Source organism: Aphanomyces invadans (genome assembly GCF_000520115.1).
Source record: "Aphanomyces invadans strain NJM9701 unplaced genomic scaffold supercont1.1, whole genome shotgun sequence".
In the NCBI taxonomy this organism is placed as follows: Eukaryota; Oomycota; class Saprolegniomycetes; order Saprolegniales; family Verrucalvaceae; genus Aphanomyces; species Aphanomyces invadans.
This window is the reverse complement of record NW_008580146.1, coordinates 1,071,825-1,099,744: the sequence shown is the minus strand read 5'-3', so window position 1 is coordinate 1,099,744 and position 27,920 is coordinate 1,071,825. Positions and strand designations below refer to the sequence as shown.

General features: G+C 54.1%; 7 protein-coding genes across 8 annotated transcripts; 5 read left to right on the top strand and 2 right to left on the bottom strand.

Moving 5' to 3' along the window:
* The first annotated feature begins 78 nt into the window (after positions 1-78).
* On the top strand, positions 79-15,128 carry H310_00304 (hypothetical protein). The gene is made up of 19 exons (XM_008863037.1): positions 79-1,059; positions 1,115-1,277; positions 1,328-1,609; positions 1,668-1,936; positions 1,982-2,364; positions 2,416-2,814; positions 2,867-5,812; positions 5,868-6,200; positions 6,254-6,523; positions 6,575-9,219; positions 9,287-9,679; positions 9,732-10,910; positions 10,957-11,169; positions 11,221-11,347; positions 11,402-11,863; positions 11,917-12,791; positions 12,844-13,428; positions 13,480-13,725; positions 13,784-15,128. Exons 1-19 carry the CDS (start codon positions 110-112, stop codon positions 15,101-15,103), a joined length of 14,040 nt encoding a protein of 4,679 aa, XP_008861259.1. The 5' UTR covers positions 79-109; the 3' UTR covers positions 15,104-15,128.
* A 918-nt stretch (positions 15,129-16,046) lies between these two features.
* On the top strand, positions 16,047-16,902 carry H310_00303 (hypothetical protein). The gene has a single exon (XM_008863036.1). The coding sequence runs from the start codon at positions 16,380-16,382 to the stop codon at positions 16,872-16,874; it is 495 nt and encodes a 164-aa protein (XP_008861258.1). The 5' UTR covers positions 16,047-16,379; the 3' UTR covers positions 16,875-16,902.
* A 730-nt stretch (positions 16,903-17,632) lies between these two features.
* Positions 17,633-18,881, top strand: H310_00302 (hypothetical protein). The gene is made up of 2 exons (XM_008863035.1): positions 17,633-18,222; positions 18,272-18,881. Exons 1-2 carry the CDS (start codon positions 17,664-17,666, stop codon positions 18,715-18,717), a joined length of 1,005 nt encoding a protein of 334 aa, XP_008861257.1. The 5' UTR covers positions 17,633-17,663; the 3' UTR covers positions 18,718-18,881.
* H310_00301 (hypothetical protein) lies at positions 18,738-19,350 on the bottom strand. Its single transcript, XM_008863034.1, has 2 exons — positions 19,030-19,350; positions 18,738-18,973 (listed from the first exon to the last, which is right to left on the bottom strand). The coding sequence occupies exons 1-2, from the start codon at positions 19,301-19,303 to the stop codon at positions 18,855-18,857; spliced, it is 393 nt and encodes a 130-aa protein (XP_008861256.1). The 5' UTR covers positions 19,304-19,350; the 3' UTR covers positions 18,738-18,854.
* A 603-nt stretch (positions 19,351-19,953) lies between these two features.
* H310_00300 (hypothetical protein) lies at positions 19,954-20,844 on the top strand. The gene has a single exon (XM_008863033.1). It carries the CDS (start codon positions 20,180-20,182, stop codon positions 20,696-20,698), a length of 519 nt encoding a protein of 172 aa, XP_008861255.1. The 5' UTR covers positions 19,954-20,179; the 3' UTR covers positions 20,699-20,844.
* On the bottom strand, positions 20,827-22,050 carry H310_00299 (hypothetical protein). Its single transcript, XM_008863032.1, has 2 exons — positions 21,452-22,050; positions 20,827-21,398 (listed from the first exon to the last, which is right to left on the bottom strand). The coding sequence occupies exons 1-2, from the start codon at positions 22,029-22,031 to the stop codon at positions 20,983-20,985; spliced, it is 996 nt and encodes a 331-aa protein (XP_008861254.1). The 5' UTR covers positions 22,032-22,050; the 3' UTR covers positions 20,827-20,982.
* Positions 22,051-22,202: 152 nt separating this feature from the next.
* Positions 22,203-27,903, top strand: H310_00298. 2 transcript variants are annotated; one of them, XM_008863031.1, is made up of 13 exons: positions 22,228-22,476; positions 22,531-22,975; positions 23,022-23,614; positions 23,676-23,824; positions 23,897-24,262; positions 24,318-24,582; positions 24,628-24,956; positions 25,006-25,061; positions 25,110-26,978; positions 27,030-27,104; positions 27,153-27,451; positions 27,508-27,654; positions 27,702-27,903. In XM_008863031.1, exons 1-13 carry the CDS (start codon positions 22,228-22,230, stop codon positions 27,804-27,806), a joined length of 4,947 nt encoding a protein of 1,648 aa, XP_008861253.1. In that variant the 3' UTR covers positions 27,807-27,903. The 2 variants fall into 2 exon arrangements, with proteins under 2 accessions (XP_008861252.1, XP_008861253.1); XM_008863030.1 differs by having other exon boundaries at positions 22,203-22,476; positions 27,030-27,451.
* The last annotated feature ends 17 nt before the right edge of the window (positions 27,904-27,920 follow it).

Here is a 27,920-nt window from a genome sequence, read left to right as displayed (position 1 = left end):
ATTCCTATAATATTTGAGAGGTTCCCTTTTGAAATATTATATTGAACCTCTTGTAAGTGCGATCTCTCGAACAGTCGCAAACGAAAAGCCCGCGAAGATCTCGACGGCGATGGCAGACGCGGCGGGCGAACACGAGCAACCCGTCCGCTCACGGAACAACGAGACTTCAGCTCTGTCAGCGTCAGATGCACGCGTTGAGTACATCAAGCGCATCCTCGAGTCCACGTACCGGTCGTCCAACTTGGATATGCTTCGAACGTTCTTCACATCCGACGCCACGTCCCAAACGGTGAACGAGTTTCTCCAGTCCAGCGAAACCCGTGTATTGCTAGTGTCGGAGACGGGATCGAATCGTTATTGCATTCACAACGCCGTCACTCCGTCAATGTTGCTCAAGGAGTCGGCCAACATCCTGTACATCCTAAAGGCGATGAAAGGCCCCGTGAGCATGGAAAAGTACGCGTCCGAACTCCTCACGGGATCTTTGACGCGAAATCTCTTGGAAACTATGCATCGCATGATGGTGGATGTGTTTGTGCCGCTAGCCACGCACTCAGCCAACCAACTCGCGTGGCCAGAGATGGTTGCAACATCGATCACGGACAATGTCCAGACGTTCATGTCGAATTTACAGATCACGTTGGGGCAAACGAAGGGCGAGACGTGCCTACCGTTGCCCCCCGAGACGAAAGCAAATCCCCAGGACGTCAAGTTGAAAGACCAGGTGCACGTGCTCGAAGGTTGCTTGATCATTTGGACCAAGCAGGTCAAGAACATTTTAAAACTCGACCCCGAAATGCTCCTGAACAACCACACCAAGGACAAGGCACCGCGGAATCCTGGTCCGTCCGAGGAGAACCGATTCTGGATCGCAAAATCTCGCAACTTAAACTCGATTTTCGACCAACTCCAGAGCGACAGCATCCGCAAGGTGCTTCAGTACTTGGACATGTCCAAGAGCACGTACAACATCCCGTTCGCCAAGTTGTGCAAGGAAGTGTTTCATGCGCGTGCCGAAGCCAACGACAACGTACTCTTCCTCGCTCCTTTGCTTCCATGGTGCGCCGTCCCCTATATGTCGCACACTTCGTCTGATCGCACGACGACCTTGTAGGTTTGAAAAGCTTGAGACCGAACAGGATTTCACGGCCCTCATCGACATCTTTCGACCAATTTTGCATTCGATCTTGCTCGTATGGAAGTGGAGTCGATTCTACAACTCGCCACCGAGACTTGTCGTCCTCATGCGCCAAATATGCAACGAGCTCATTCGCAAGGTACTTGCTCTCGTCACGTGTTGCGCGAGTTGCCTTAACTCTTCGAGCAGGCGTTTGCTTTTATGAACGGTCGGCAACTGTTTGACCTGATCGACGCCGACGACACGTTGAAGGCGTTAGATGGGCTCAGGACCACGTTGCGTGTGTGCGCCACGTTCAAAGCAACGTACTTTGACTACAAAGCGAAAGCAAATGTCGAGTGCCCTCAAAATCAGTGGCGCATCCAAAACAACGCACTATTTGTGCGACTCGATGCGTTTCTCGAACGTTGCCACGACGTGCTTGAATTGACCCAAACGATCGTTCAGTTTGGCAAGCTCAGTAAAATCGAGGTATCCCCCTTGCTGGCCCACCCGCTTGAAATCTTGCTTGTACTCATGCCGATGTTAGGTGGGGGGCACGAAAGGCAAGACGTTGACCACATCGGTGCATCAGATATTTGCCGATTTTCAGGAAACCGTCGCTGCCATCAAGCACGTTCAGTACGACCTCCTCGATATCGACGCGAAGGGGTTCGACGATGACTTTTACGAGTTCCGATCGAAAAATAAAGAGCTCGAGCGCCGTCTGGCGTCAGTCGTAAATCAAGCGTTCGACGACTCTAAGTCCATCACAGGCCGGTTCAAGCTGCTCGATTCGTTTGATGATCTCTTGGAAAGGTAATGACGAAACCATAAAAATAGAAAACGACAAGGCATGTCTAGACCGATCATCAAGAACGAACTAGAAAAGAAACATGCGCTCTTGATTGCGTCGTACAGCGAAGACCTCCACGTCGTTCAGCAAATCTTTATTGACAAGCGGGATGTCCCGCCCATTGGTTACAACTTTCCTCCTTTTGCTGGGGCCGTGACATGGTCTCGAGGATTGCTCGATCGTGTCGCGTACCCCATGGAGAAGCTCAAGCGGTTGAATCGCTCGGTTCTGGAGCGAGAAGACTCGAAGGAAGTGATTAAAATGTACACCAACCTGGTCGCCTCCCTCATGGAATACGAGACAGCAACCGTTAAAACGTGGGCACACTCGATTGAAATCTCGTCCAAGTCGAAATTGAAGCTGCCGCTACTTCGCAAGGACGCCGAAAGCGGTGCGTCAAGTGTCGACATAATTTTGGTCAATCCTTGACGTCGTTTTGTAGGCTTGGTGTTTGTAAACTTTGACCCGGCTTTAGTCCAGTTGCTCCGAGAAGTCAAATACTTTATCGTGCTGAAGCTCGAAATTCCCGAAGAAGCCATGACGATTTACCGAAAAGCCGAAGTATTTCGCCGTCAAACTGGCAACTTGGATCTCATTGTCGACATGTACAACCGCGTCCATACAACCCTCCTGCCGGTCGAAAGGCCGTTGGTGAAAAGCCATTTGGACAAAATCGACCAGATCTTGTCGCGAGGCATCCGATCTTTAAATTGGAAGTCCCATGGCATTGACATGTTCCTCAAAGACAGTATGACGGACGTCAACGAAGCGACTGCGTTGCTGGACGCGATGAAAGCTCACATGGCGCGGGTCCAGGAACTGTTGCACAACTGGAACGCAGGTAAAGAATCTCTTGATGCGTCATATCCCGTATGACATAGGACGTGATGTAGGACTCCTCTTTGAGCGGCGGTCAAAGCCTCTGAGTGTCGCTGAATTCAATGAATCGCAACAGCCACTTCGGGCCGCAAAATACCTCCTCATCAAAGAAGGAGGGAACGAAATTCACCGGCTCCTCAAGGACACGCTGAAGAAGCTCAAAGTTTCCCAAGGGAGTCCAGACTGGCGGTCGTATGTTGACTACATCAATGGCATTGTCGAAGACGGGCTGGCCAAGGTGGTTTTGACATCTCTGAGATATATTCAGTCGCAGCTGAATCCGGCCAGCATTGAAGCAAACGACTTGTCACCGATTCTCGAAATCGAACTCGACTTGTACGGCAAAGACATTGTCTTTGTTCCGTCAGTGGGGTCGCTACCAAACAAGAGTGGTCTCACCGATGTCGTTCACACGTGGGTGGAGACCACATTTCAAGTCGCATCGCTCTTCAAACGTCTAGACACGTCGGAAGGCACGTACCTCAAGGAAATGCGGGAGCATCCTGAAATCCAACGGTGCGTGGCTGAAATCCACAACGCTTGCCTCGTCAACGAGGCAGCGTGCTACTCATACAAAAAGGAACTGATGGCGTACGAGTACCTGTGGTCGACGGATTTGAATCAAATGTTCGCGTCCTTCCTCGAGACGGCGTGGATGCCGATGGACCCGCTGGTCGCGTCTTTGGTGTCGCCAGGGGCCGACAAGAACGCTGTCGACATGTCGGGTCCGCTCATAAATCTTGCCATGTTTGACGAAAAAATTCAGATGTGCTTGAACTTGCAAAACGAAATCAGCGAAGCCAAGCATTCCCGCGACATGTGCTTTGTCCGCGTAAACTCGCTTCCTATCAAGCAAGCGCTCAGCACGTGGGTCACCAAGTGGGTGTACATGTTTACGCAGTTTCTCCACGATCGCGTTGTGAACCAGCTGACATGGGTCGACACGTTCATTGCGACTGTGAACTCGGGTCTGGACGTTCCAGTGACCGACACCACGACCCTCATGGCATGCATGGCCCATGTCCAAGACGTTCGGCGCCTCATGGCGACCAAACAGGTCAACTTTGGTCCCGTTCGGGACACTGTTGCGCTGCTCAAGCGCCATGGAATTCATTTGGACGTGTCGTACGTCGGCAAAGAGACCGCGCTCCAGTGCCTCGAGCAGGCGCCCCTACGATGGGACTCGATGGTGAACAAAACATTCAAGAAGAAAGACGTGATTGCCCCCATGCAGAACCAGGCTGTGGAAACGATCAAGATTGACTTGCTCGGTTTTGGCAAGCGCGTCCACGCGTTCCGCGACGACTTCCTCCTAAAGGCACCGTTTACGTACGAAGGCGTGTCGGCGTTGGTGGGACCAGTAGCGCCGTTGGAGCAAGTGGTTGCGAAAGCTATGGAAGTCCTCGCGTCCGTGGAGGATCGGTTGAACGACATCGAAGGTGAAGCAAAACGATTCGGAGAGCTCGAAGACATGTTTGAGCTGGCCGACTCCAAGTTTGACAGCCTTGATTTGTGTCGTATTGAGTGGGGCTTGCTCTACAATGTGTGGACCTTGTTTCACAACACAACGTCTACGTTCGAGTCGTGGCATTCATTGTTGTGGCAGGACGCCAACATCGAAGAGCTCATGGATGCTGTGAAAGCGATGACAGCAACGATGCTCAAGTGCCCCGCCAAGGTGCGCGAGTGGGCGATTTACAAGAAAATGGAGACAGGGCTGAGCCAAATGAGTGCGACACTGCCGTTGATCGAACTCCTGCACTCCCCCGCGATGCGAGAACGGCACTGGAAGCACCTCTTGATGGTCACCAAGAAGACGTCGATGGCATCGTGGACATTGCATATGGAGAACGTTCATGTGGAAGACTTGCTTCGTCTCGAATTGTACCGGTTCGATATTGAAGTCCAAGACATTGTCGAAGTTGCGACTCGCGAACTTAAGATCGAAACCGATTTGCTCACGATTTCAAACATCTGGTCCGCCTGGAGCTTTGTTGTTGTACCACATCACGACACCACCATGATCTTGCAAGCGTCTCAAATGGACTCGATCGTGGAAACGCTCGAAGAACAGCAACTCGCCTTGCAAGCGATGGCCGGTCAGGGCAAGTTCGTTGAGTACTTTCGTGACAAGGTCCTGTGGTGGCAACAAACCCTGGGGAATGTCGAAACCGTGCTCAAACTATGGTTCACTGTTCAGCAAACGTGGCTATCCCTGGAGAGGATCTTTATGTGCTCAGAGGACATTCGACTCCAGCTCCCCCACGACACAAAGCGCTTTGAGTCAATCGATGCCCAACTCAAGGAATTGTACAACGAAATCCAGGGAAGACTCGGTATATTGGAGACGTGCGGGAACACCAATCGAGAGCCCATGCTAAAGGATCTCTATGGCGAGCTCGAGGTATGTCAAAAAGCGCTGAACCAATACCTGGACGGGAAGAAAGACGTGTTTCCACGCTTTTACTTTGTGTCGAACGCTGCGCTGCTCGACATCCTCAGTCATGGAAACGATCCGTTGAAGATTCAGCCGCACTTGAGCGATTGTTTCGATGGCATTCGGTGCCTGCAGTTTGAAGAAGTGACCCAGTGGCCACTGACGGGCGTGTCCGCCACGTCTAAAGAAGGCGAGATTATTGTGTTTCCTACTCCTTTCCTCATCGCAGTCGGCACTGCAGTCGAACTATGGCTTCACGATTTGCTCTTGGTGATGCAGAGCACGCTACGGCGAATTGTCCAGGATGCGCTGGAGGCATCCGCTGCATGGGGCCTGGAAGTCGCTCGACATGCTTGGGTCATGGATTACCCAGCGCAGCTGAGTCTCTTGGGCTCTCAAATTATTTGGACGGAGGAGTCGGAGAAAGCGCTAGAAGAACTTGAAGGGGGCCAAGAAGACGCTCTGAAAAAGTACTACGAAGTGTGCAATACCCGCCTCGACGATTTGATCAAGCTCGTGCAAGGTACTGTTGTGTTGCAATGCGTTGCTGCTGTACGCGTTTTTGATGGTGATTGTAGGCGAACTGACCAAGCTCGATCGCGTGAAGATCATCACAATTATCACGGTCGATGTCCATGCTCGGGATGTCATTCAAACGCTTGTGTCGAAAAAGGTCAACTCGTCGCTGGACTTTCTTTGGCAATCCCAACTGCGATACTACTACTTGGACCCACAGACGACCAAGCAAGTCGCGATTCGAATCTGCGACTTTCGAGCGTTGTACTCGTATGAATACATTGGAAACTGCGGGCGCCTCGTCATTACGCCACTCACCGATCGATGTTACGTGACCATGACGACAGCCCTGCGTCTTTATTTGGGTGGAGCGCCCGCGGGCCCGGCTGGCACAGGTAGTCTTGAACACTGAATTCGTTCGAATGCGTCCTGACATCAACGATCCCAGGGAAAACGGAAACCACAAAGGACTTGGCAAGAGGCATGGGCGTCATGTGCTACGTGTTTAACTGTTCCGACCAGATGAACTATCAAACCATGGCCGACATCTTTCGCGGGTTATCTCAAACTGGCGCGTGGGGGTGCTTCGACGAGTTCAACCGAATCAACGTTGAAGTGTTGTCGGTTGTAGCGACGCAGGTAAAGACTGTGCTGGACGCGATCGCGTGGCTCGCCGTTCCAGCCAACCGCGAAATGGAGTACCAAGCGGTCCCAGCTGGTATGACGCATCTCGTGATTGTTTGGCGAGTGCTGACACCGATTGCTCTAGGAACACCCCCTTCCAAAGTTGGCATGTTTTACTTCCAAGGCAAAAAAATCGCACTCGTGCCTACCGTCGGTTTCTTCATCACAATGAACCCCGGGTATGCTGGCCGAACGGAATTGCCAGAAAACCTCAAGGCATTGTTCCGATCGTGTGCCATGATCCGCCCCGACGTCCAACCTATCTCGGAAAACATGCTCATGTCCGAAGGGTTCCTTCATGCTCGCTCGCTTGCCAAAAAGTTCGTCACACTGTATCAACTGAGCTCGGAATTGCTGAGCAAACAAGTGCACTACGACTGGGGCTTGCGCGCTGTCAAATCTGTCCTCATGGTGGCTGGAAGTCTCAAACGCGCGGATCCCGCAGCCCAAGAAGAAACAATTCTCATGCGAGCACTGCGCGATTTCAACGTGCCAAAGCTGCCACTTCGGGATGTCCCCGTGTTTCTCGGCTTGCTCAAGGACTTGTTCCCGACCGCAGTCGTCGAGGCTGCCTCTGAGTGCCCCCTCAAAGCTGCATGCACCCAAGTCTGTGTCGCCCAGAGCCTCCAACCCGAAGACATGTTTATCAAGAAGGTCGGCGATTACGACCAGCTGCTCAAAGTGCGCCATTCAGTAATGCTGTTGGGACCTGCTGGGTGTGGGAAAACTACGATTTGGCGCACGCTGGTTCAGGTGTTAAACATTTCCCATCCGAAACCGGTGGTCGTGCATGAAACGATCAACCCGAAAGCTGTCTCATCCGATGAATTGTATGGGTACATGACGCTCAGTCGCGACTGGAAGGACGGAGTGCTGTCCATGCTCATGCGGAGTATGTCCAAGGAAACTGCTCCGTACACGGCTCTCCAACGCGGCAAATGGGTCGTACTGGACGGTGACATCGACGCAATTTGGATTGAAAGCATGAACACCGTCATGGACGACAACAAAGTGCTCACGCTCGTCTCGAACGAGCGCATTCCGCTGACCGACAGTATGCGGATGGTGTTTGAGATTCACTCGTTGCACAACGCGACGCCTGCCACCGTCAGTCGCGCCGGCATTTTGTACATCAACGATACTGACATTGGGTACCTCCCATACGTGGAGTCGTGGGCGCAAACGCGGAAGGAAGGCGGTATGTGGAGCGCGCTGTTCCGCAAGCATGCAGATGCATTTCTCCAAGTCGTCGCCGAACACAAGAAGGAGCTGCAATACATGATCCCCATGACCCCGCTCGCCATGGTCACGACGCTCTGTCGTCTTCTCGAGGGATTCGTCGCGACGCTCACTGACGCGCAAAAGACCCCTGACATACTTGAAAACGTGTTTTTGTTTTGTGCGTTCTGGGCGTTCGGCGGCGCGTTGGACGCAGAGCCACGGGACAGTCGACGCGCGTTCAGCCACTTGATTAAGCCTCTCCTCGTCAAAGCTTCGCCCAAGAAGGATGTCAAGCCACCATCGGACACGGAAGCGGCTGGAGCGTCATCGTCAATGTCGGTGTTTGACATGCGGCTGCACATCGAATCGAATGAGTTTTTGCCATGGAGTGATGTCGTACCAGAATGCAACATGTCCTTGGGGGAGGCTCCGTTTTACTCGATTGTGGTGCCAACTGTTGAGAGCGTTCGACTGCAGTACTTGCTCGCGCTGCTCCTGCCTACCGGTGGGCCTGTGATGCTCGTCGGTGGTGGCGGCACGGGAAAAACCACCGTGGTTCGAGACTGCTTCAAACACAAGGATGACCTCAACGTGGCCAGCATCCCATTGCATTACTACACGGACGCCGCTTCGCTGCAACGGCAGCTCGAGTCTCACGTCGAGAAACGAAGCGGTCGCATCTACGGGCCGCCGCACCAGTCGTCACTCGTGTACTTTCTTGACGACGTCAACATGCCCATGGTCGAAGTGTACGGGACGCAAACTGCCATCGCTCTCTTGCGGCAATTCATGGACTACGGCGGCTGGTACGATCGCGTCGAAGTGGGGTACAAGAAAACGATCCAAGACGTACAATTTGTTGCGTGCATGAATCACAAAGCTGGCTCGTTTACCATCAATCCACGATTGCAGCGGCATTTTGCAACGTTCGGCCATCTCTTTCCATCCAAAGCCGACTGCTTCCACTTGTTTGGCACACTGCTGCACCATCATTTGCAGCCGTTCAGCGATGTCGTCAAGAAAATGGCCAATGGCCTTCTCACGGCCACAATGGACGTGCATACGGAAGTGCGCGAATCGTTTCTCCCCACGGCGCTCAAGTTTCACTACAATTTTAATCTTCGCGACTTGAGCACGTTGTTCCAGAGCCTCGTGTCGACGCGACCCGAAGTGTTTACGAGCCCACTGAAGATGGGCCGCTTTTGGCTGCACGAATGCACCCGGGTGTTTTGTGACCGCCTCGTGTCGGTGAGCGAATGCACTCGATTCCAAGATCTGCTGCTTGAACACGCCAAGAAGCACATTGAAGAAGACGTAGCTGAGCTCAACGCGCAGCCGATCCTGTTCACGCGTTTGCCGCGTGAAGTCGACTTTGTCACGACGACTGCACCAGTTCCCATGAAAGACCGCACCGAACTGCACACTGCCCTGCAAGCTTGCTTAAGCGCGTACAACGAATCGCTTCCGGTCATGCATTTGGTGCTCTTTGACGCTGCGATGGACCATGTGGTAAGCGCATTCTTCCTTGTTCCTTGATTTTCACGGTAACTTTCAACTTGGTGTCGGCACCTTGTAGACGCGAATCGTTCGAATCTTGGCTATGCCCCGAAGTCATGCCATGTTGATCGGCGTCGGTGGCTCCGGCAAACAATCGTTAACAAAGCTGGCAGCGTTTATCGTCAAGTACCCGCTGGTGCAGTTTTGCGTGAAAGCGAGCTATGGCGTACCCGAGTTCAAGGAAGATATCAAGGACTTAGCGCGTCGGGCTGCAGTGAAGCCAGGGCTGCCGTTGGTCCTTTTACTCACGGATTCTCAGTTGGTGGACGATGCTTTTCTCATTTACTTGAGCACCTTGCTCAGCCACGGGTCCGTGGTGGATCTCTTCACGGTGGAGGAGTGTGACACCATCCTCGGCTCCTTGCGCGCAGAAGCTAAGGCAAATAGTATTCCCGACTCGCGCGACCAAATGGTACGTACTATTCTAATTTCCATATCATATTATCGGTGACGCCGCCTCTCAGGTGAACTTCTTCCTTGACCGCGTTCGTGCCAACCTCCACATCGTGTTGGCATTTTCACCCGTGGGGGTCGCGTTTCGACAACGAGCTCGTAAATTTCCGGCGCTGGTCCAATGCGTGTCCATCGATTGGTTTCACCCGTGGCCAAAGGAGGCACTCGTCAGTGTGAGTGCGTCGTTCTTGAGTGAAATGGAGTGGTCGTCGGTTGCATTGGCGGACAACGTGAGCCATCACATGGCAGAAGTCCACACGTCGGTCATTGCTGCGTCGGTGCAATTCAAAGCCAGTCAAGGACGGTTCAATTACGTGACACCGACGTCGTTTTTGGAGCTTATTATGTTTTACAAAAAGTTGCTGAAGAACAAACGAACGTCCGTGCAAAGTCTGATCAAGCGACTTGACGTTGGCCTTCGAACGCTCAAGAAGACATCGGACGACGTTGAAGCGCTGCAAAAGGAGCTCAAAGTGACAATGCGTAAAGTGGACGATCGAAAGAAGGGCACTGATGCGTTGCTCGAACAAATGGGCAAACAGCGCAACGACGCCCAGATCAAACAAGCCAGAGCCGATGAAGAGCGCCAGAAGGCTGCGATGGCAGCTGAAGCAGCGACAAAAATTGAGCGGCAGGCGACCGCCGAACTTGAGATTGCCCAACCAGCGCTGAAGGCAGCCCAGGAAGCCGTGAATTGTCTAAACAAGGCGAGTCTCACTGAGCTCAAGTCGATGCAAAAGCCGCCGGCGGGGGTTGACAAAGTCACTACCGCCGTTTTGATGATGGTGAAAGAGGAAACGAAGAACTTTACCTGGGACAACGCCAAGAAAATGATGGCAAAAGTTGACGCGTTCAAAATCCAGCTCGAACAGTATGACAAGGAGCACATTCCGATTGAAGTTGTTCAGCGCGTCGAGCCGATTCTGGAAGATCCAAATTTCAACTACGAAAAAATGAAATCCAAGTCGGTGGCAGCCGCAAACTTGTGCACATGGGTCGTCAACATCATGACGTACAACAAGGTGTACGTCAAAGTAAAACCCCTCATGGACGCCCTTGAGGAGTCTCGTGCGGCCAAAGCAAATGCCGACGCTGCGCTTGAAAGCGTCATGGCGATGGTGCGGGAGGTGGAAGGCCAGCTCAATGCGTTGCAGGCGTCGTTCCGTGAAGCCACCAACGAAAAGGCTAAGGTCCAACGATGCATCAATCACGTCAGAGCTCAAAGTTGATGAGTAGGTCGAAGCAGAAGCCAAGAATTGCCAGGAACGCCTTGGCCTTGCGGAACGATTGGTGCTCGGACTTGCGTCGGAGAACGAACGATGGAAGCGTGAGATTGACTTGCTCAAACTTGGTGAAGTGTCTCTCGTTGGAGACGTCTTGTTGGCAGCTGCGTTTGTCAGCTACATTGGGGCGTTTGATGCCACATTTCGGTACCAGCTGTGGAACCAAGTGAGGATTTTCAAGTGATACGCGTTGAATTTTCAAAACTTTCTGATATAGGTGTGGCTCCCCGACTTGATTAGCCGTGAAATTCCAATCAGCCTCCGTCCCGACGACAAAATCAACTCGATGGACCCGGTCAACATGTTGAGCGATGATTCTGCGATCGCTCAATGGATGAACGAAGGTACTTCTAAGCGTACTTATGAACGGGGCAGCCTCAAAATGCATGGGTGATTAGGATTACCGGCAGATCGCATGTCGATTGAAAACGGCTGCATCATTTCATGTTGCGAGAGGTGGCCGCTTTTAATAGATCCGCAGTTGCAAGGACTCAACTGGTTGCGCTCAAAGGAACTCCTTCGTCAGCGATCACTGCCGCAGGTGCAACCCGGGAACAAGCTAAAGCCAGCCGTGGAACAGGTCGCCAACGACTCTTTGGACTCGGTCACAGACAAGAGCAAGCCTCCTGACGCCGGGAGGAACTTGAGCCTGGCGAAGTTGAATCGCAAAAAGTCTATCAATCCCCCAAATGGGTGGGATGAACCGCCGAAGAAAGACGTGTTGAGAGTTGGCGAGGCGACGAAAGCTCCTGAGCGAGCCACGTTGTCGTTCGTCGTGCTAAATGCGACACAAAAGACGTGGCGAAAACAATTGGGTCATGCCATCACGGACGGCGCGACGGTTTTGCTTGAAAATCTCGGTAGAATGCTAGTTTTCAAGCCCTGACACTGACGATAAATGAAAACGTGCTAGGCGAGTCGATCGACGTCACGTTAGAGCCGATCTTGATGCGCCAAGTGTACAAGAAGGGCAAGAACTGGTTCGTTCGCATGTCGGGGGAAGAGGTCGAGTACGACACAAAGTTTCGACTGTTTTTGCACACAAAGTTGTCAAACCCACACTATCGCCCGGAAATCGTCGCCCATTGTACGCTGATCAATTTTATCGTGACGGAAAAGGGGCTCGAGGAACAGCTTCTGAAGCAAGTTGTGAACCGCGAGCAACCTGTGCTCGAGATGGACAAGCAGAACCTCCAGCAAGCGTTCAACAAGTACAAGATTCAGTTGCTCGAGTTGGAAAACCAGTTGCTCGAACGCCTTGCAAACGCGCCAGACGACATTTTGTCTGACGTACCGTTGATCGAGTCTTTGGAGGCGACGAAAGCGACAGCGAACGAAGTAAATTCCGCCATCTTGCGCGGAAAGGAGACCGAGCGAGTGATCAATGAAGCACGCGAGATATACCGTCCAATAGCTGCGGAAGGCGCGATGATCTTCTTCATCATGGTGCTCCTCACCAAGATCAACCACATGTACCAGTACTCCCTCGACGCATTCCTCGTGTTCTTCTACAAGGCCATGGACAGCGTCACGGGCGAGACGTCGGATGCCCAGGAACGCGTGTCGCTCCTACGACGAAGTGTTTTGCTCACGCTTTTCACCATGGTCAGCCGAGGGCTGTTTGAAGAACACAAGTTTTTGTTCTTGACGCAACTCACATTCAGTCTGCTCAAGCGCGGGTCGATTGGCCAGCTCAGCGGGTACAGCGACGAGTACATGAAGTTCTTCTTGCGAGGGCCAAAGGTTGTGTCAGAAGAAAACGTGATTGAGTGGCTCAGTGATTCCCAGGTGCGCTGCTACTCCATCTCATCAAATATCATTCTCTCTTGTCTGCCTGTAGTGGCAAATGCTACAAGCCCTGATCCAGCTGGACGGGTTTGAAAAGTTTTCGTCGGATTTGGTGGAAAGCGAAGCGCGGTTCCGAGAATGGTACAATTCGCCTACTCCTGAGACGGAAAAGCTACCTCTCGACTGGCGCGAATTGGACAAGTCACCCTTCTTGAAGCTGCTTGTGTTGCGATGTCTGCGATCAGATCGCCTCGGTATTGCGCTCCACCAATTTATCGGCGGCATTCTTCCGTTTGGAGCGCAATACTTGAACTGCGACAGTCAGTTCAATGCGTTCCAAATCTTACAAGACGCGTTTGGGCAGTCGAGCCCGTCAACGCCGCTCTATTTTATTCTGAGTCCTGGCACGGACGTCGTCGCGAATGTCGACAAACTCGCCCACATGTATGGAAAGCGCAAAGGCGTCGAGTACCACAACATTAGTCTGGGCCAGGGCCAAGAAACAGTCGCCCTTGCGGCCCTGCACGAAGGCTGGGGCAATGGTAACTGGGTGCTGCTCAACAATGTCCACTTGATGCCAAAGTGGCTGCTTGACCTGGACAAGTGGTTCAATAGCATGCACGACGAAGGCGCAAAGGTACGAATCCTTTCGCGTCGAGGTGGTGATTATTGTTGTGGCAACGCCTAGGTGCACCCGGACTGCCGTGTATTCATCACGAGTGACCCGTCGCCTCTCATTCCAATCGGAATTCTCGACAAATCCATCAAGCTGACCAACGAACCACCGACAGGGCTAAAAGCCAACGTCAAGCGTGCCTTGTCTTGCTTTCCAAAAGCATACGTCGACGACATGGAGCCTCGAACGCGTTGCATACTGTTCGGGATGTGTTACTTCCACGCCCTCATGCTCGAACGCAAGCGATTTGGCGCTCAAGTACATGCGACTGCTCTCTCTCTATTGGGGCAGCAGCATCTCATCGCGTGATTTCTAGGGCTTCAACATGAGGTATCCGTTTTCGGCGGGCGATTTAACCTCGAGCGCCACCGTATTGGGCAACTACATGGAGAACGCCCCGGCGCGAGTCCCGTGGCAGGACTTGCGCTACTTGTTTGGGGAAATCATGTACGGCGGGCACATCGTAAACGACTTTGACCGCCTCGTGTGCAATACGTATTTGCAATTCTTTTTGAGGGATGAGCTCTTGGACGAACTGAGCATGTTTCCGTACTTGGACGACGCGGACGGGGCCGACGTCAAGCTGTTTTCAGCCCCGAAACTCAACTCGTCCTATGATCGAATGCTCGAGCACGTGGAGTTGAGCCTCGTGGGCGACTCCACCCTTGCGTTCGGCCTCCATCCCAACACGGAAATCCTGTTTAGCACCGAAATGAGCGAGAAACTGATCCAAGGGGCCGTGCTCCTCGGTGCTTTCCCCTCCACAACGTCGTCGCCATCCACAACAGCTGCCGCCATCACCGAGCCTGTTGATAGTTCCCAAACGATTGCCGAAGGAATCTTGCAAGACGTCCTCGAAAACTACCGCGACTTACGCCTCGACGTGTCCGACTTGATTGCGACGGAGAATCCGCATCCGTTCCAGACGGTGCTTGCGCAAGAGATGGAGCGCATGAATACATTGCTCGAGCACATCACGCGAACGCTGATTGAGTTGGACTTGGGCTTCCGCGGGGATCTCACCATGAGCGACACGATGGAAAAGCTGCAAGACAGCTTGTTTTTGGACAAAGTCCCAACGGCATGGGAAGCTGTGGCGTACCCGAGCAATCGGTCGTTGTCACCGTGGTTGGCAGACCTTGAGCACCGTATCAATCAACTGCAGGAATGGAGCTCGTCGGCGTCGGAATTGCCGCTCGTGATTTGGATCAGCGGTCTGTTCAACCCTCAATCGTTTTTGACGGCAATTTTGCAGTCCATGGCGAAGAAGAACAGCGTCGAGCTGGACAAGCTGCAAATCGTGACGGACATTACAAAGCGCATGCTGGACTCATTGGATGCCCCGAGTCGCGACGGCCAGTTCATCTACGGCCTCAGTCTCGAAGGCGCGCGGTGGGACTTGAGTTCAGGTATCATCGACTCGAGCGTGCCCAAGGAGATGAGCTGCCCTATGCCGATCATCAACTGCCGCGCCGTCTTAGTCACTCAAACGACCGCGGCCAATGTATTCGAGTGTCCAGTCTACCGCACCCAGCAGCGCGGGCCAACGTACATCTTCACGGCGCAACTGCGGTCCAAGGCGCCCCCCGCCAAGTGGGTCCTCGCCGGCGCGATTTTAGTCATGGAAGTTGTTTAATGGATGAGGAATTGTTTTATCAATACGGTCGACGGGACAGAGGGTTGCCTGCCGACGTGGCGTTGGAGAGACCAATGCCACCATGCGCAAACCCTCTCTGATTACTTTGATCTCGTAAGATCAAGTCGTACGGCGCCGCCTGCATCCGCCTTGGTTTTGCATCTAATGGGGGCATCGCCAATGGGCACAACGATGGTGCCGTCGCTTTTTGTTGCGGCAATGCCCGCTACAACGGCCATGATGAGACCCGTTGCAACATTTCTCGCGCCTCTCGAATCAACGCGGTACCTTTCTCTACGAAAGACGAGTGAGGAATGGTTGCTGGTGGTTGGCATGACAAAATCAGCAATTTACCGGGGGGTTATCTCGCGTGGGGGGACGCCACGTCGTTGTTGTCGGGTGCTGTGCAAGAGGCATGGATTCGGCGTGATGCGCTTGGTTGTGGCTCCGCTCCCGCTCTTGGCAGACCGACTGATGTTTTTCAACCCGATCCTGTTCGCACATGGTTATGACGAGTCGTCGTTTCCAAGTGTATGCATGTACTGGTGCAAAGCTCCGTTTACACTTTCGACATTTGATCCGGCCGTCCGCTTCAGGGAGACCGATAGGTCCAGCTGCACTCAACGGCTTCGATGGAGCAGATTGAGGGGCACGAGGCGGAGGTACCGCCAATTCGCAGTTGGCGACGTGGTTGTGGTAGTGTCCTGTCCTACAAGTTTATCTTGTTGCTGAGCCTAGGCCACCGTCATAGCACGACGGCACCGAATGGCAGCGTTGCACTTGGGGCATGGTACGTCGACAAATGCGTTCTTTCGATAGCACGTCTTTTGGTGGATGAGCAGCGACGCTGGGAAGAAGAGTCCGTGGCATGCGGCGCAGGACACGGTGGTGTGCAAGGCACGCATCTAAATATAGGCTCTATGGGTGCGCCGCTCACGTGAAAGGCGAATGTGCTTGGTGAATTACGCAGTTTTAAAATGACCTGAACACTCCCAGCTAGCTCGACAAATGCAGCCACGTCAGCGCCGTTCCAGCCAGCGCAAGCACTGGAATTGACAGGACTTGAAGTGGCACCGCTACGCTGGCGAATTTCACAGCACAAGTGGACGACAGTTTGGCAACCAAGTCGGTCTTGGAATTCGACCCGACGTTGGCCCACCCGACTTGGAGGGTCGAGTTGTTGAAACAACTTGGCATGCGTTGAACGATACTACTAGCGTACGATACGCACGCCGGTGCAGCACAAAAAGCCGCCGTCTGCGACGCGTTTCCCGTCATGAGCATGGCCAAGGGGGGCTCCAGCAGCTGCGACGTGCAGTTTTTCCACGGGGGAAACATCCAGAGGAACTCGAGGACAGCAAGATCGACTTCTTTACATGGCTCTGACGGCGCTTGGGTCAGGACAGCTGAGGGCAGGGTGTTGCAAAGGATATCCTTGGTGTACAGGTTTAGTTTCTGGAGGTTGAGGCCATTCGGTCCAACGCAGTTGGGAAGGGACGTGTACAGCGCTTCGAGGTTCTGCACGCATGCCGGGGCGTCGCAAAATATCTTTAAACTTGAGACAGACGCGATGGCGAGGTCCAGAGCTGGAGCGTTCTCGTCTGATGCTGCCATGGCTTGGGAACAATTCGGCCACGCAGGCATCATCGCGACCCCCAGCACCGCCATCAAGTCGTGCTTTTCGCACGATTTTGGAGGGTCGATCGACGACGAAGCAACTGTCGAGGAGATCAAGGCCAGGACAACGACATTGCGCATCGTGCACTTTTGAATTCGACGTCGAAAGAAGAACAAGGAAGAGTGGAATATGGTGGGCGTCAATGCGACGATGTAGGTTAAAATTAGACAGGATGCCCAATGCACAGGCCACTTTTAGGCTAATGGAACTGTCGATCGTGTTGGTCTTGGCACGATCACTCACTTAGCCAACGGTATACGTGCTGCTCGGCGTTCAAAGATGGTTCGCAGCGACACTGGCAACTTCCGGCAAGGGCGCTCGATTAATGGCTGCACATTTGGACAAGAGTCTGCTCGTTGGCGTACTCAGCGTCATCGTCGCAAAGCGATCTGATATACTGTTGACATCCTTTGCATTGATGTGCATCGGCCGATCTTATAGTTGCATGGCACTGTAGCTTTGGCGGCGGAGGGTGTGAGGCTACAACGTCGTGATTATTGCACAAATACATGCTCTCGTTGAAGACCAACTATATCACGCTACGTAGTGCGAAGAAGGTCCCCTGCTACCGTCCATCAGCGGCATGGTCCCGCAAATGCCACACAGATAACCTCTACTCGCCCCATGCAACATATCAAATAACCTCCGCCAGTGTCATTTGATGGGCCAGATCGCGAGGTCCACACAGGGCTCGTCATCGAAAGTGCATCCTTTTTGCGAGCACAGCCACCGCATCCACTTGGACCCAAGCGCCAGCTCTGGCGAAGCAGGCGAGCAAGCGGGTTGCGATTTCTCTACTTTGCTACATTCGTATCCGGACGTGCTTTCGGATAACCTGGGGCAACCGTGGATTTGAATCACTGAAGCCGTGGAAGCGAAGGCATGTCGACATCGGCGGACGCAGCAGCAAGCTTACGCCGACAGATTCCGATCGTGTGCCCCGGCCACTCGCGCCCCTTGGCAGAAGTGCAGTACTGCCCCAGTCCTAGTGTCAACCCCAATGCGTCTCCATCGGAACCTGCCGACCACTATCTGCTCATTTCAGCATGCCATGACAAGTTGCCGATGCTGCGATGCGGACGATCGGGAAACTGGATAGGGACGTTTGAAGGTCACAAGGGGGCGACCTGGTCTGCGAAACTGAGTGCCGATGGATTGCTTGCTGCCACTGCGAGTGCTGACTTCAGCGTAAAAATATGGAACGCCGTGACAGGCGACGTCGTGCGGACTTTCGACCACAAGCACGTGGTGAAGAGCGTTGAATTCCTTCGCAACGCCGCATGGATCGCTACAGGTGGCCATGAGAAGCTCCTGCGTGTGTTCGACCTTGCCTCGGACGCGACAACTCCTCTATTCCAAATGCAAACCGACGACGTGATCCGCAAGATCGTGGAAGTTCCTTCGACGTGTTCCGTCACTGTAGTCACGGGCGACACAGCAGGTACGTCTAGACCTCTCCGTTTCCTTTCCATATTCACAATCGATGATAGGAAATGTGGTCGTGTGGGACGTCGAGTCCCAAACGCGCGTCGCGACGTTGCACGTGAGCAGTTCTGGCGTGATGGACATGGAAGCCTCTCGCGGCGGGTCCATCCTCACGGTGGCGGCCGGGTCAAAGGTCCACTTCTTTGACACGGCATCGTGGACCGAGAAATCGCACGTGGACATGCCCATCACGTTCACCGAGGAAGGAGGAGCGTCACTGCACCCGACACTCGACCGTTTTATCGCAGGTGGATCCGACACGTGGGTCCGAGTGTTTGCATTGGACGGAACGCTCTTAGATTGCCACAAGGGCCATCATGGCCCTGTGCGATGCTTGCGCTATGCGCCCAACGGCGACAGCTTTGCGACCGGATCGGAAGACGGCACGATCCGCATCTGGCAGACCGAAGCTGCGGGCGACGCGACGATGAGTAATCCCACAACGGAGTAATAAACACCACTCCAAAACAATCGACGTAAAATGAGGTTGCATTCACTGCATGGCGACGAGTGTCGTCGCTCGTGATTTCTTCCACATGGAGGTGTCGTCGATCGTGCCACGCGATGGGCCGACGAGGGTGGATCGTGCTAGATCTGGCCGCCATACCACTTCATGATCTCGTTAAAGTCGAGGAAGCCCGAGTTGTCGGTGTCGAGAAGTGCGACGACAGCGTCGAGGTCGTTGTCCGAAATATCCAAGCCCAAGTCTGGTGCACGCGGCCCGGTCGTTCATGACATAAATTGTGGAGGATGAGGCACTAACCTTGAACGATGAAGCTCTTGAGTTCTCGTGCTTCCATCTTCCCGTTCCCATCCACATCGTACTGCTCAAACAGCTTGCGGATGTTCTCGAGCTCGTCGGCCGTGAGCGACCCACCTCCTAGTTCATTCGCGCGATCCTTGAACCATTGCAACGAGAAGACAGCCAAGTCGTCTGGTGACGTGCGAATGACGTCCTTCGTCCATTCCTTCAGAACCAATGGCAGATCCGGCGGCACTTCGATCTGCTCGGCGGAGAAGATGCGGTTCACGTCCATGGCGATGGCACCTGGGTGCGAAGCGTCGCGGCGGTATCGTGCCGTTTCGAAGATGTATCCCGGATAATCAACCGGAAAAATGAAAGCTCGACAGGACTGAGCGAAACCGCAACATGGTCAACCAGTGTCCACGTAACACGACGATCTGCGCATTGCACGAGGCCATTCCATGCCTTCACAGAACGCGGCGGGGACGGTGACCCTTACGCCATGTCTTGAGTGAGACCTCGCAAGGTGCCAAGCGCAGTGTATCATGGCATCGCATGTCGCATGCAACCCATCCTGACGCGATTCGAGCAATTTCGGTTCTCAAGGTCACCTATTGCGAATCTGTTCTTGCCTCCTCAACTCACGGCAGCATTCGTCGCCAAACCCAGGGGAAGGATGTCCCCTTGTGGGATTGTATGGCTTGACGACGTTGTTGACAATCGCTACCTTGACACCGGACAGGTCGGGAGGACTCTGACCCGTGCAGAAAGTTTACATGACACGAACGGAATGAACACTATATTATAACGGAATCCCCCCACTTTGTCGATATCGCGCACCATCATGGCGACCGTCGTGGCCATGACACATCCCGTAAGGGCAAGGAGACTCGCCGTTGGAGCCAAACGAGGCATCGTCCAGTGGGATCTCGTTGACGTGTGCGCCACTCCTGTCCTGTCCCCCACTTGTCGCTCCGGCTTGAACGAGTTGGCGACAGTGTCAGTCGATTCAATTAGCTGCGCTCATGTGGTGCGGGTGCACAGTACACCCAATCCCCGAGAATCCTCGAACGGAGTGGCATGTTGGACCAGAGGATCGGCAATCGTGGGCCTTGAGAAAAGGCACATCTTTCAATTCGTTGCGACGCTGGCTGCTCCCCGCACGTGCATGCCCATGGCCGACGACAAGACTGCAACCGTACATGTGGGTACCGCCCCGACTTTGGAAGACCTTCTTGGTCCCGAGATCCTGACGACCAAGGGCATTGTGCCGACGAGCGACGCGCTGGCAGGAAAGAAACGGATCGGGATGTACTTTGCAGCGAACTGGTGTCCTCCGTGCCGGACGTTCACACCGATTGTTTCGCGTATGTACAAAGACTTGATCGAAGCCGACAGCGACATAGAGATTTTGTTTGTGTCGTGCGATGGCACGCAAGAGCAATTCGACGAGTACTGGGGCTCCTCCATGGCGTTTCCAGCACTGCCGTACGAGCCGCGGTCGATGAAGACGAAGTTGGGCAAACAATTTGACGTCAAGTTCATCCCGACGCTATTCTTTTTGGACGCAACTACCAGCAAAATCATCATGCGGTCAGGAGTTGAGATCATCGAAGACGGGATTAACGAAGACGAGTACTTCCAGAGCGTCCGAGAAGCGCTGGGGCTGGCAGCAGCACCCCCATGAGACCACCATCAACGTCGTAGTATTCTAGTCTGCGGTGAAAAAAGTGTAGACGAAGTGGCATCATTTGAGTTGCTGGAACGATTCATCGCCGTGTGCATGTGGAGGCCACCAGCATGAGAGAGGCTTGTCCACTGTCATCAGCACCGTCACTCGATCTGGTGTCGGAATCGCGCGCACTGCCTACGCTTATGCGCCCTATGCACGCATCCAGTGGATTCAAAATCATGGCGGTGGTCAACTCAACCAAATTTGACGCAATTGAGCCCAAATAAGCGCGGTGGGCACTACCAATTGTTGCTAGCGACGTCGTTCGCTGACTTGAGCCTTCCCTGAAAATCGACGACGTGGTGTGGCTTTGTTTGAAGCGCGAGTTTGTACTTGGCTACGCGCTTGGAATCGCCAAAGTGCTGCGCGGCATCATTGAAAAAGGCATCGACGACGGCCTGCGACTCTTCCGCTTCGTCCGCGTCGACGTCCTCAAAGTATCGTGTGCCGAGGCCGGCAGAGTCACCGCCGATCTTGACCTTGGGGATACCTTGTTGAGCTCGCCAAATGTTGGAGTCCCGCAACGAGTACGCACAGCCACAGTACTCTTGCTTGTAGAACTTTTCGTCCACGGACACTTGGTACTTGCGGCGGGTCATCGCATCTGTCTTCCAATTGTACACCCAAAATGCCACCTTTCGATCGTCCGTCGCATCTATCACGTGGTTGCCATCACGATCGGAAGCGATGCACTGGAGGGATCGACACCTGCATTGTACAGCTTGGCGGCACGCACTCCAGCTAGGTTGACTTGTGTCTCATCCTTCCAACGGGACGTCGCGTTCGTCGTGGTAAAGTAGCGAAAGTTGTGCTGGACGGCGTACGCGGCAGTCACTTCCATGCGCATGTCAAAGCAAGCTGAGCACCGGATCCCTCGCTCAGGATCGAGTTCGAACCCGACCATGCGCTTGTACCACGAGTCTGAGTCGTAGTCGCAGTCGACGAACGGGATCCCGTGTTTGAGTGCGTACTTGATGTTCTCTTCCTTGCGAATCTCGTACTCCTTGCGGGGATGGATATTGGGGTTGTAGAAGAAAATAGTCACGTCCAGGTCCATGAGGTACCGCATCTCTTCGATCATGGCGCCGCTGCACGGTGCGCAGCAGCTGTGGAGAAGTACCCTCGACCGCGGGGGCGGGGTTGGCGTGTACTGCAACAACTCACGTTCGTCCGGTGTGATTTCGTCTTCGGTGCAGATCACTTCGTCGCCTTCGTATCGTAATTGGACATACTTGAGCTTGTCCCGATCGGCGGGCATGTCGGCAGCGGCCAACTTGACCGCCGCCATCTTGACTCGTTTGCACCAGTCTCACCACGTCCTTCATCATTGCTTCCACAAGCCAATCAAATGACTGAAACGATCACAATTTTAGCCAATCATATTTGCCTAGCGTAATTTCGTCATCGTCGAACGCATACCCGCGCCGTTTCGTCCCTCGAGCGGTTACATTGCAACAACTCGACAACGGATCCCGACGCGCGGGATGGCGCCGACGCGTCCGAATGAAGCCAGTGGACCGTCGATCACAAAGGTCCAAGTGCGACCCAGCATGCCAACGACGTCGTCGCCCACGATGGCTGGGACGAAGCAGGCAACTCCACCGAAACTGGGGGCGCTGGTTCGATCGAACAGCGTCAAGGAAATGATGGCCCGCGCTGCCAAGTCCAAGATGATGCATGCAAAGCTAGAAGCGAGACTCGGGGGAACAAAGCGGCACGTAAAATACAACGACGTATGTCCAATGCCACACAGAACTTCCGCCATGAACCCACCGTGCCATGTGTAGCTCCAGGCCCGGTCACTCGGGTGCCTCACACAGCAAAACCCGATCAGGCGGTTCTGCGTCAACATCATCAAGTCGCCTTGGTTCGACCGATTTATTGTGCTCATGGTGCTGGCCAACACGCTCATCTTGAGCCTCGTCGATTACTCCGAGCCGTGGGAGTCCGGTCCGAACCCAACCAAACTCGGCAACATTATCGTTGCTCGAGCGAACGACATCGCGCTTTTGATATTCAGTGCAGAAGCAGTCGTCAAAATTATTGCGTTGGGCGTGACAGGTCCGTACTCGTACTCGCTCGACAACTGGAACAAACTCGACGCCATCGTCGTCCTGACCGGGCTGGCCTCCAAAATCCTCGAGTCGCTCGAGCGTGACTCGGTTGTGGGCCTAACGCAACTGCGAATGTTGCGCATTCTACGACCGCTTCGTACGCTGCACTCGCTTCCAGGTGCGTTCGCCTTCTGTCGGCGCATGGCATCAGTGACTTTGTCTAGGATTGAAAGTTCTCGCCAACAGCGTTCTGTCCAGTTTGCCCGCCCTGTTCAACGTGACCATTCTCCTCGGGTTTAGTTACCTCGTGTTTGCAATCCTGGGCATGGACATTTGGGCCGGGTCGTACCACGGCCGATGTCGGCTGACCGAATTCCCCGTGCAGCTCAACTTTAATGCGTCCGCCGCCCCGATAAACTTTACCTACCCAAACCAGACGTGGATCGACACAGTCGTAAAGGATCCTGCCGTCTATCGGTGCGTCGATATGGCCAACGACTCGCCCGACTGGACGCCGCAAAACTGCTTCTGGCCCCTCGATCCCGCCGACACGGTGGGGCTATACTGCGGGAGTCGCGAGTGCAGCCCCGGAACATTCTGCGGGTCCAACTACGACGTCAACGGCCAGCCGCGATTCCTCGACATCTTCGTCAACACAACGACACCGTCGACAGCGCCGGCATTCTCCATCATGACCGAGCCCGACTTTACGCCAAACCTGAATTTTGGCTTGACGAGCTTTGACAACGTTGGAAGCGCCATGATCATCATCCTACAAGTTGTCACGGCGTCGGGGTGGATGGTGATAACTCAAAATGTCCGTGTGCCGACCAACTTTGTGGATGTGTCGAACCCAAACACAACTGTGCTGATTGTAGACGCAAGACTGCCTGTCGTCCGTCCTGGGCGGCATCTACTTTAACTTGGCTCTCTTCATCGGGATGTGCTTCCTCTTGCAGCTCAACATGGCCGTCGTGTACTTTGAGTACCAAAAAGCCAAGGAAATGCAAGAGCTTGTTCGACTCGGGTACGTTTGCATGACGACGTTTCATGCATCCTGGCGCTAACTATTTTGGCGACGATCTGTTGCCGTGTGCAGTTCGATCCCACCCGCGTTTCGGCGACAGGCCACGATGATCACGCGGAAAGAATCCATCGACAACTTTTTCAAAACGCAAAAGTTCACCGAGGCCAAGACGCTCCGCCGCGAAAACTCGACCCATGCCATCGGTCGGACCGCAATCTCGCTACGAAAGGTCTTACTCAGCATTGCACTGTCCAAGTGGTTTCAAACCATGGCAACGTGCGTCACAGCCGTGAACGTTCTGCTGCTGTGCTCCGACCATTATCCATCCGAGCCGTCGTTCGACCACTGGAGCGAAGTGCTCAATGCCGTTTGTCTCGCGTACTTTATTTTTGAAATGACGGTGAAACTTGTGGCGGGCGGGGCGAGGTCGTACCTCGGGTATACACGACCTACTTGCTCGACGCTGCCGTCGTCGGAATTGAATCTGGCATAGGGACAAGTTCAACCTGTTCGACTTGCTCACGATCGTGGCCGGCATTGTGGAATTCTTCATCGATCCGCCGCGCTTCATCGACGGGACGCCCGGCAACACGTCACCGATCGCGACGTTCCGGCTCATTCGCGCGCTAAAGTTTGTTCGGTCGTGGAAGAGCTTGAATCGGCTCATGGTGGCCATCATGGACGCGATGAGCGAGATTCTCAACTTTCTCTTCTTCCTCTTCATGTTTATTTACATTTACGCGCTGCTGGGGATGGAGGTATGCGCGGCAATACTGTCGCGTGTTTTGACTTGTTGTGCGTAGCTGTTTGCGACTAAATTTCATTTTGACGGCGACAGCCGCCCGCTCCCGTTCAACAACACGAACCCGACAGCAACGCTGCGCCGCACCAACTTTGACTCGATTCGCCAGGCTGTCATGGCCGTGTTCCAAGTTATCACGTACGACGAGTGGCCGTCCGTCATGTACGACGGATGGCTGAGCACGGGAGCCATCGCCCCCGTGTACTTTATCAGCATCGTCGTGTTTGGCGTGTGGATTATCATGAGTATGTTTTGCGCCATCATGGTGGACTCTGTCATGGAAGGAGTCGGCGATGTCAACGACGATGATGCGCGCAGTCTTGTCCCGTCGTACGTGCATTCACCCATGCTGCAGCCCCCACGTGACTCGCCGTTGTAGGTTGGCTGTGATTCGCCTCAAACGAGCCATGCGGATGGTGCTGGCCATAACGAAATGTTCGTCGCGCCACCGTCGATCCTTAGTCTTCTAACGTACTCGTCTAGTCCGGCGTAATGCAATTGTGCCCACCAGTGTCCGCGCTTCCGTTAAGAAACTCCACACGAGCAGAAGTTTGGGTTTGTTTTCGTACACGAATCCCATTCGCAAGGCGTGCGTGGCCGCGATCGTTCACCCGCTCTGGAACAAGGCCATGTTTGGCAGCATTGGAGTGTCGTGCATTTTTACAGCGATCGATTCGCCGCTCCAAGACACAGCGGTGGGTGTTGGCTTGCTCGTTGAAATTGCCAACAAATTGTTTGCCGTGTTGTTTGCGTTTGAAATGGTCGTGACGGTGGTGGCGCTCGGGTTGGTTGTCGGACGCCGCACGTACCTGCGCGACCCGTGGCGCGTGCTCGATTTCTTCATCGTGATCGTGTCGCTTCTCTCGTGGGCGATTGGAAATGACGCAGGTGGGGCACTCAGCGGTCTTCGATCGCTGCGAAGTTTGCGCGCGCTGCGACCTCTCCGCGTCATCAACAAGCTGCCCCAGCTCAAGGTTGTCGTCAACACGCTCTTTCAGTGCCTCCCCGACATTGGCCGGTCTCTGGTCTTCTTCTTCTTCATGCAGCTCTTGTTTGCCGTGCCCGGGGTCATTTTCTTCAAGGGTTCGCTCAACACATGCTCGATCAGTCCATATCAGTATCTCGACCACCCAACGTTCTCGCCCCCTCCGCCATGGTTTCCGTCCAACTACTCGGGGAATTACACGATGGCGGAGCTGCAAGTGGTCGACATCATGACGTTCCCCACCAACTGGTCTCTCCTCGACCCGTCGATCCAGGCGCTCCTGGCGTCGACATGCAACATGACGGAAGCGTCGCTTGCGGAGCAGCAATTTGTCCCGACGTCCAAGCAAATTTGCACGTGCTTTAGCCCGCAAACGTCGTGGAGCCCCCTCGTGCCGCAACGCTTCGACAACATTGCCGAGTCCATGATGTCATTCTTCGAACTCACGACATTTGAAGGATGGACGAACGTTGCGAACGCGTGCATTGATGCGACTGGGCCGGACACCCAGCCGCTGGCAAACCACCAGCCTTGGTTCATGCTGTACTGGATCGTGTTCATGATAGTTGGCGCGTTCTTCGTCACCAACATGTTCATTGCAGTGTTGTGCGACGCGTTCATGCGGGAAAAGTACGGGGTCATGGTCACGGACGAGCAGATCGACTGGGTCAAAGACCAGCGCAAGGTTTTGTCGCTGTCGATCACGGTGCACTACGACCCGCCGTCGTCGCGGTGGCGCCGGTGGTGCTTCTATCTTGTTCGTCACAAGAAGTTCGAGTACGCCATCATTTCGTGCATCTTGCTCAACATGGCCGGCATGACGGTGACGTATTCGAGCCAGCCAGTGTGGATGGCGCAAGCTCTGTCTCTCCTCAGCCGCGTCTGCCTGGTCGTGTTTGCCGCCGAAGCTGCGTTGAAGGTCGCGGCGTACGGTCCGTTGTACTTTGGCCAGGGATCGAATCGATTTGACTTTGCCGTCGTGCTGCTCACGACTGTGTCCGAGTTGCTCCCCCAAAACAGTTCCGTGTCCGCCGGCGCCACCGTCTTTCGTATCTTTCGCGTCGGCCGCGCCCTGCGCTTGATCAACAAGGCCAAGCTGATGCGGTCGCTATTCAACACGGTCGTCGTGTCGCTTCCGTCCGTTGGCAACGTGATGGGGCTCCTCATGCTGCTCTATTACATCTTTGCCGCGCTAGGGGTTCAATTGTTTGCCAAACTCAACGACGGCCCGGAAATGGTAAACTCGCACCAGAACTTCCAAACGTTCTGGACGGCGTTCCAGATGCTGATCGGGTTCTCGACGGGTGAAAACTGGGACACGTTCATGTGGGAAGCGTACAATGTCGGGTGCCCCAACAGCGGCTGCGGTAAGGGCGCTTGATTGTCGAGCGATGGAGTCTCATGAGCGGCGGACGTAGCGTCGTGGTTGATCGTGCCGTATTTCTACGCGTTCACGTTGATTGTGGGGTACATTGGGCTCAACTTGTTTTCAGGTACGGACGTCTGTCTGCCCAGATTTCGTATCGTCCGTATTCGATTAGCCATCATTGTGGACGCCATCGGAGACGACGGAAAGTCACCCATCACACCGGAGGCACTGGAAGCATTCGCAGCCAAGTGGGCCGAGTTCGACCGCCTCGCGACCGGATTTATCAGAATCCCGGAGCTGGTCGTGATGCTGGGGCAGCTGCCGCCTCCGTTCGGGTTCAAGTGTGTTCCTGGCTTCACGCCGCGTCGCATTCAAAAGGCAATCGGGGACCTTCGCATTCCCGTGTACGACCGAATATGGGTTCATTTCAAGGACGTGCCGCGAGCGCTTGTGCAGCGGGTGTTGAGCCAGGTTGGCATCGGTGCATAGCGAGGTTTCTCTAACGGGCATGGGATGTAAATCGTAAGGGGAGCAAAAGCCGTTTTGAGGAGATCACAGAGCTGGTCCAGCGGCTTGGCATCGACAACGAATTCGACTTGATTTGGAAGCGAACGCACAAGAAAGCCGAAGTACTGGCCCTCGCAGGGCGAGAGAAGACACCGGTGAAGCTTGTCGTACGTGGAATCGCTTGTATGTCCTTCAATTGAGGGTTCCGTGATAGGTGGCAAGTCGCATCATCATCACGTTCTTGAGGAAAGTGAACCACCACCGAGAACGCCGCCGACGGCGGTCGACCGTGATCGAAACCATCGCGTTGGAGTCGTGATGTCTTGATTCTATGTTTCAATTGGCTGTAAACAATGGAATTGTGGTGTATTGACCCAATGCATGATCACATTTAGGGAGTTTTCCGTATTTTTAACCAATCCAGTGGAATTGT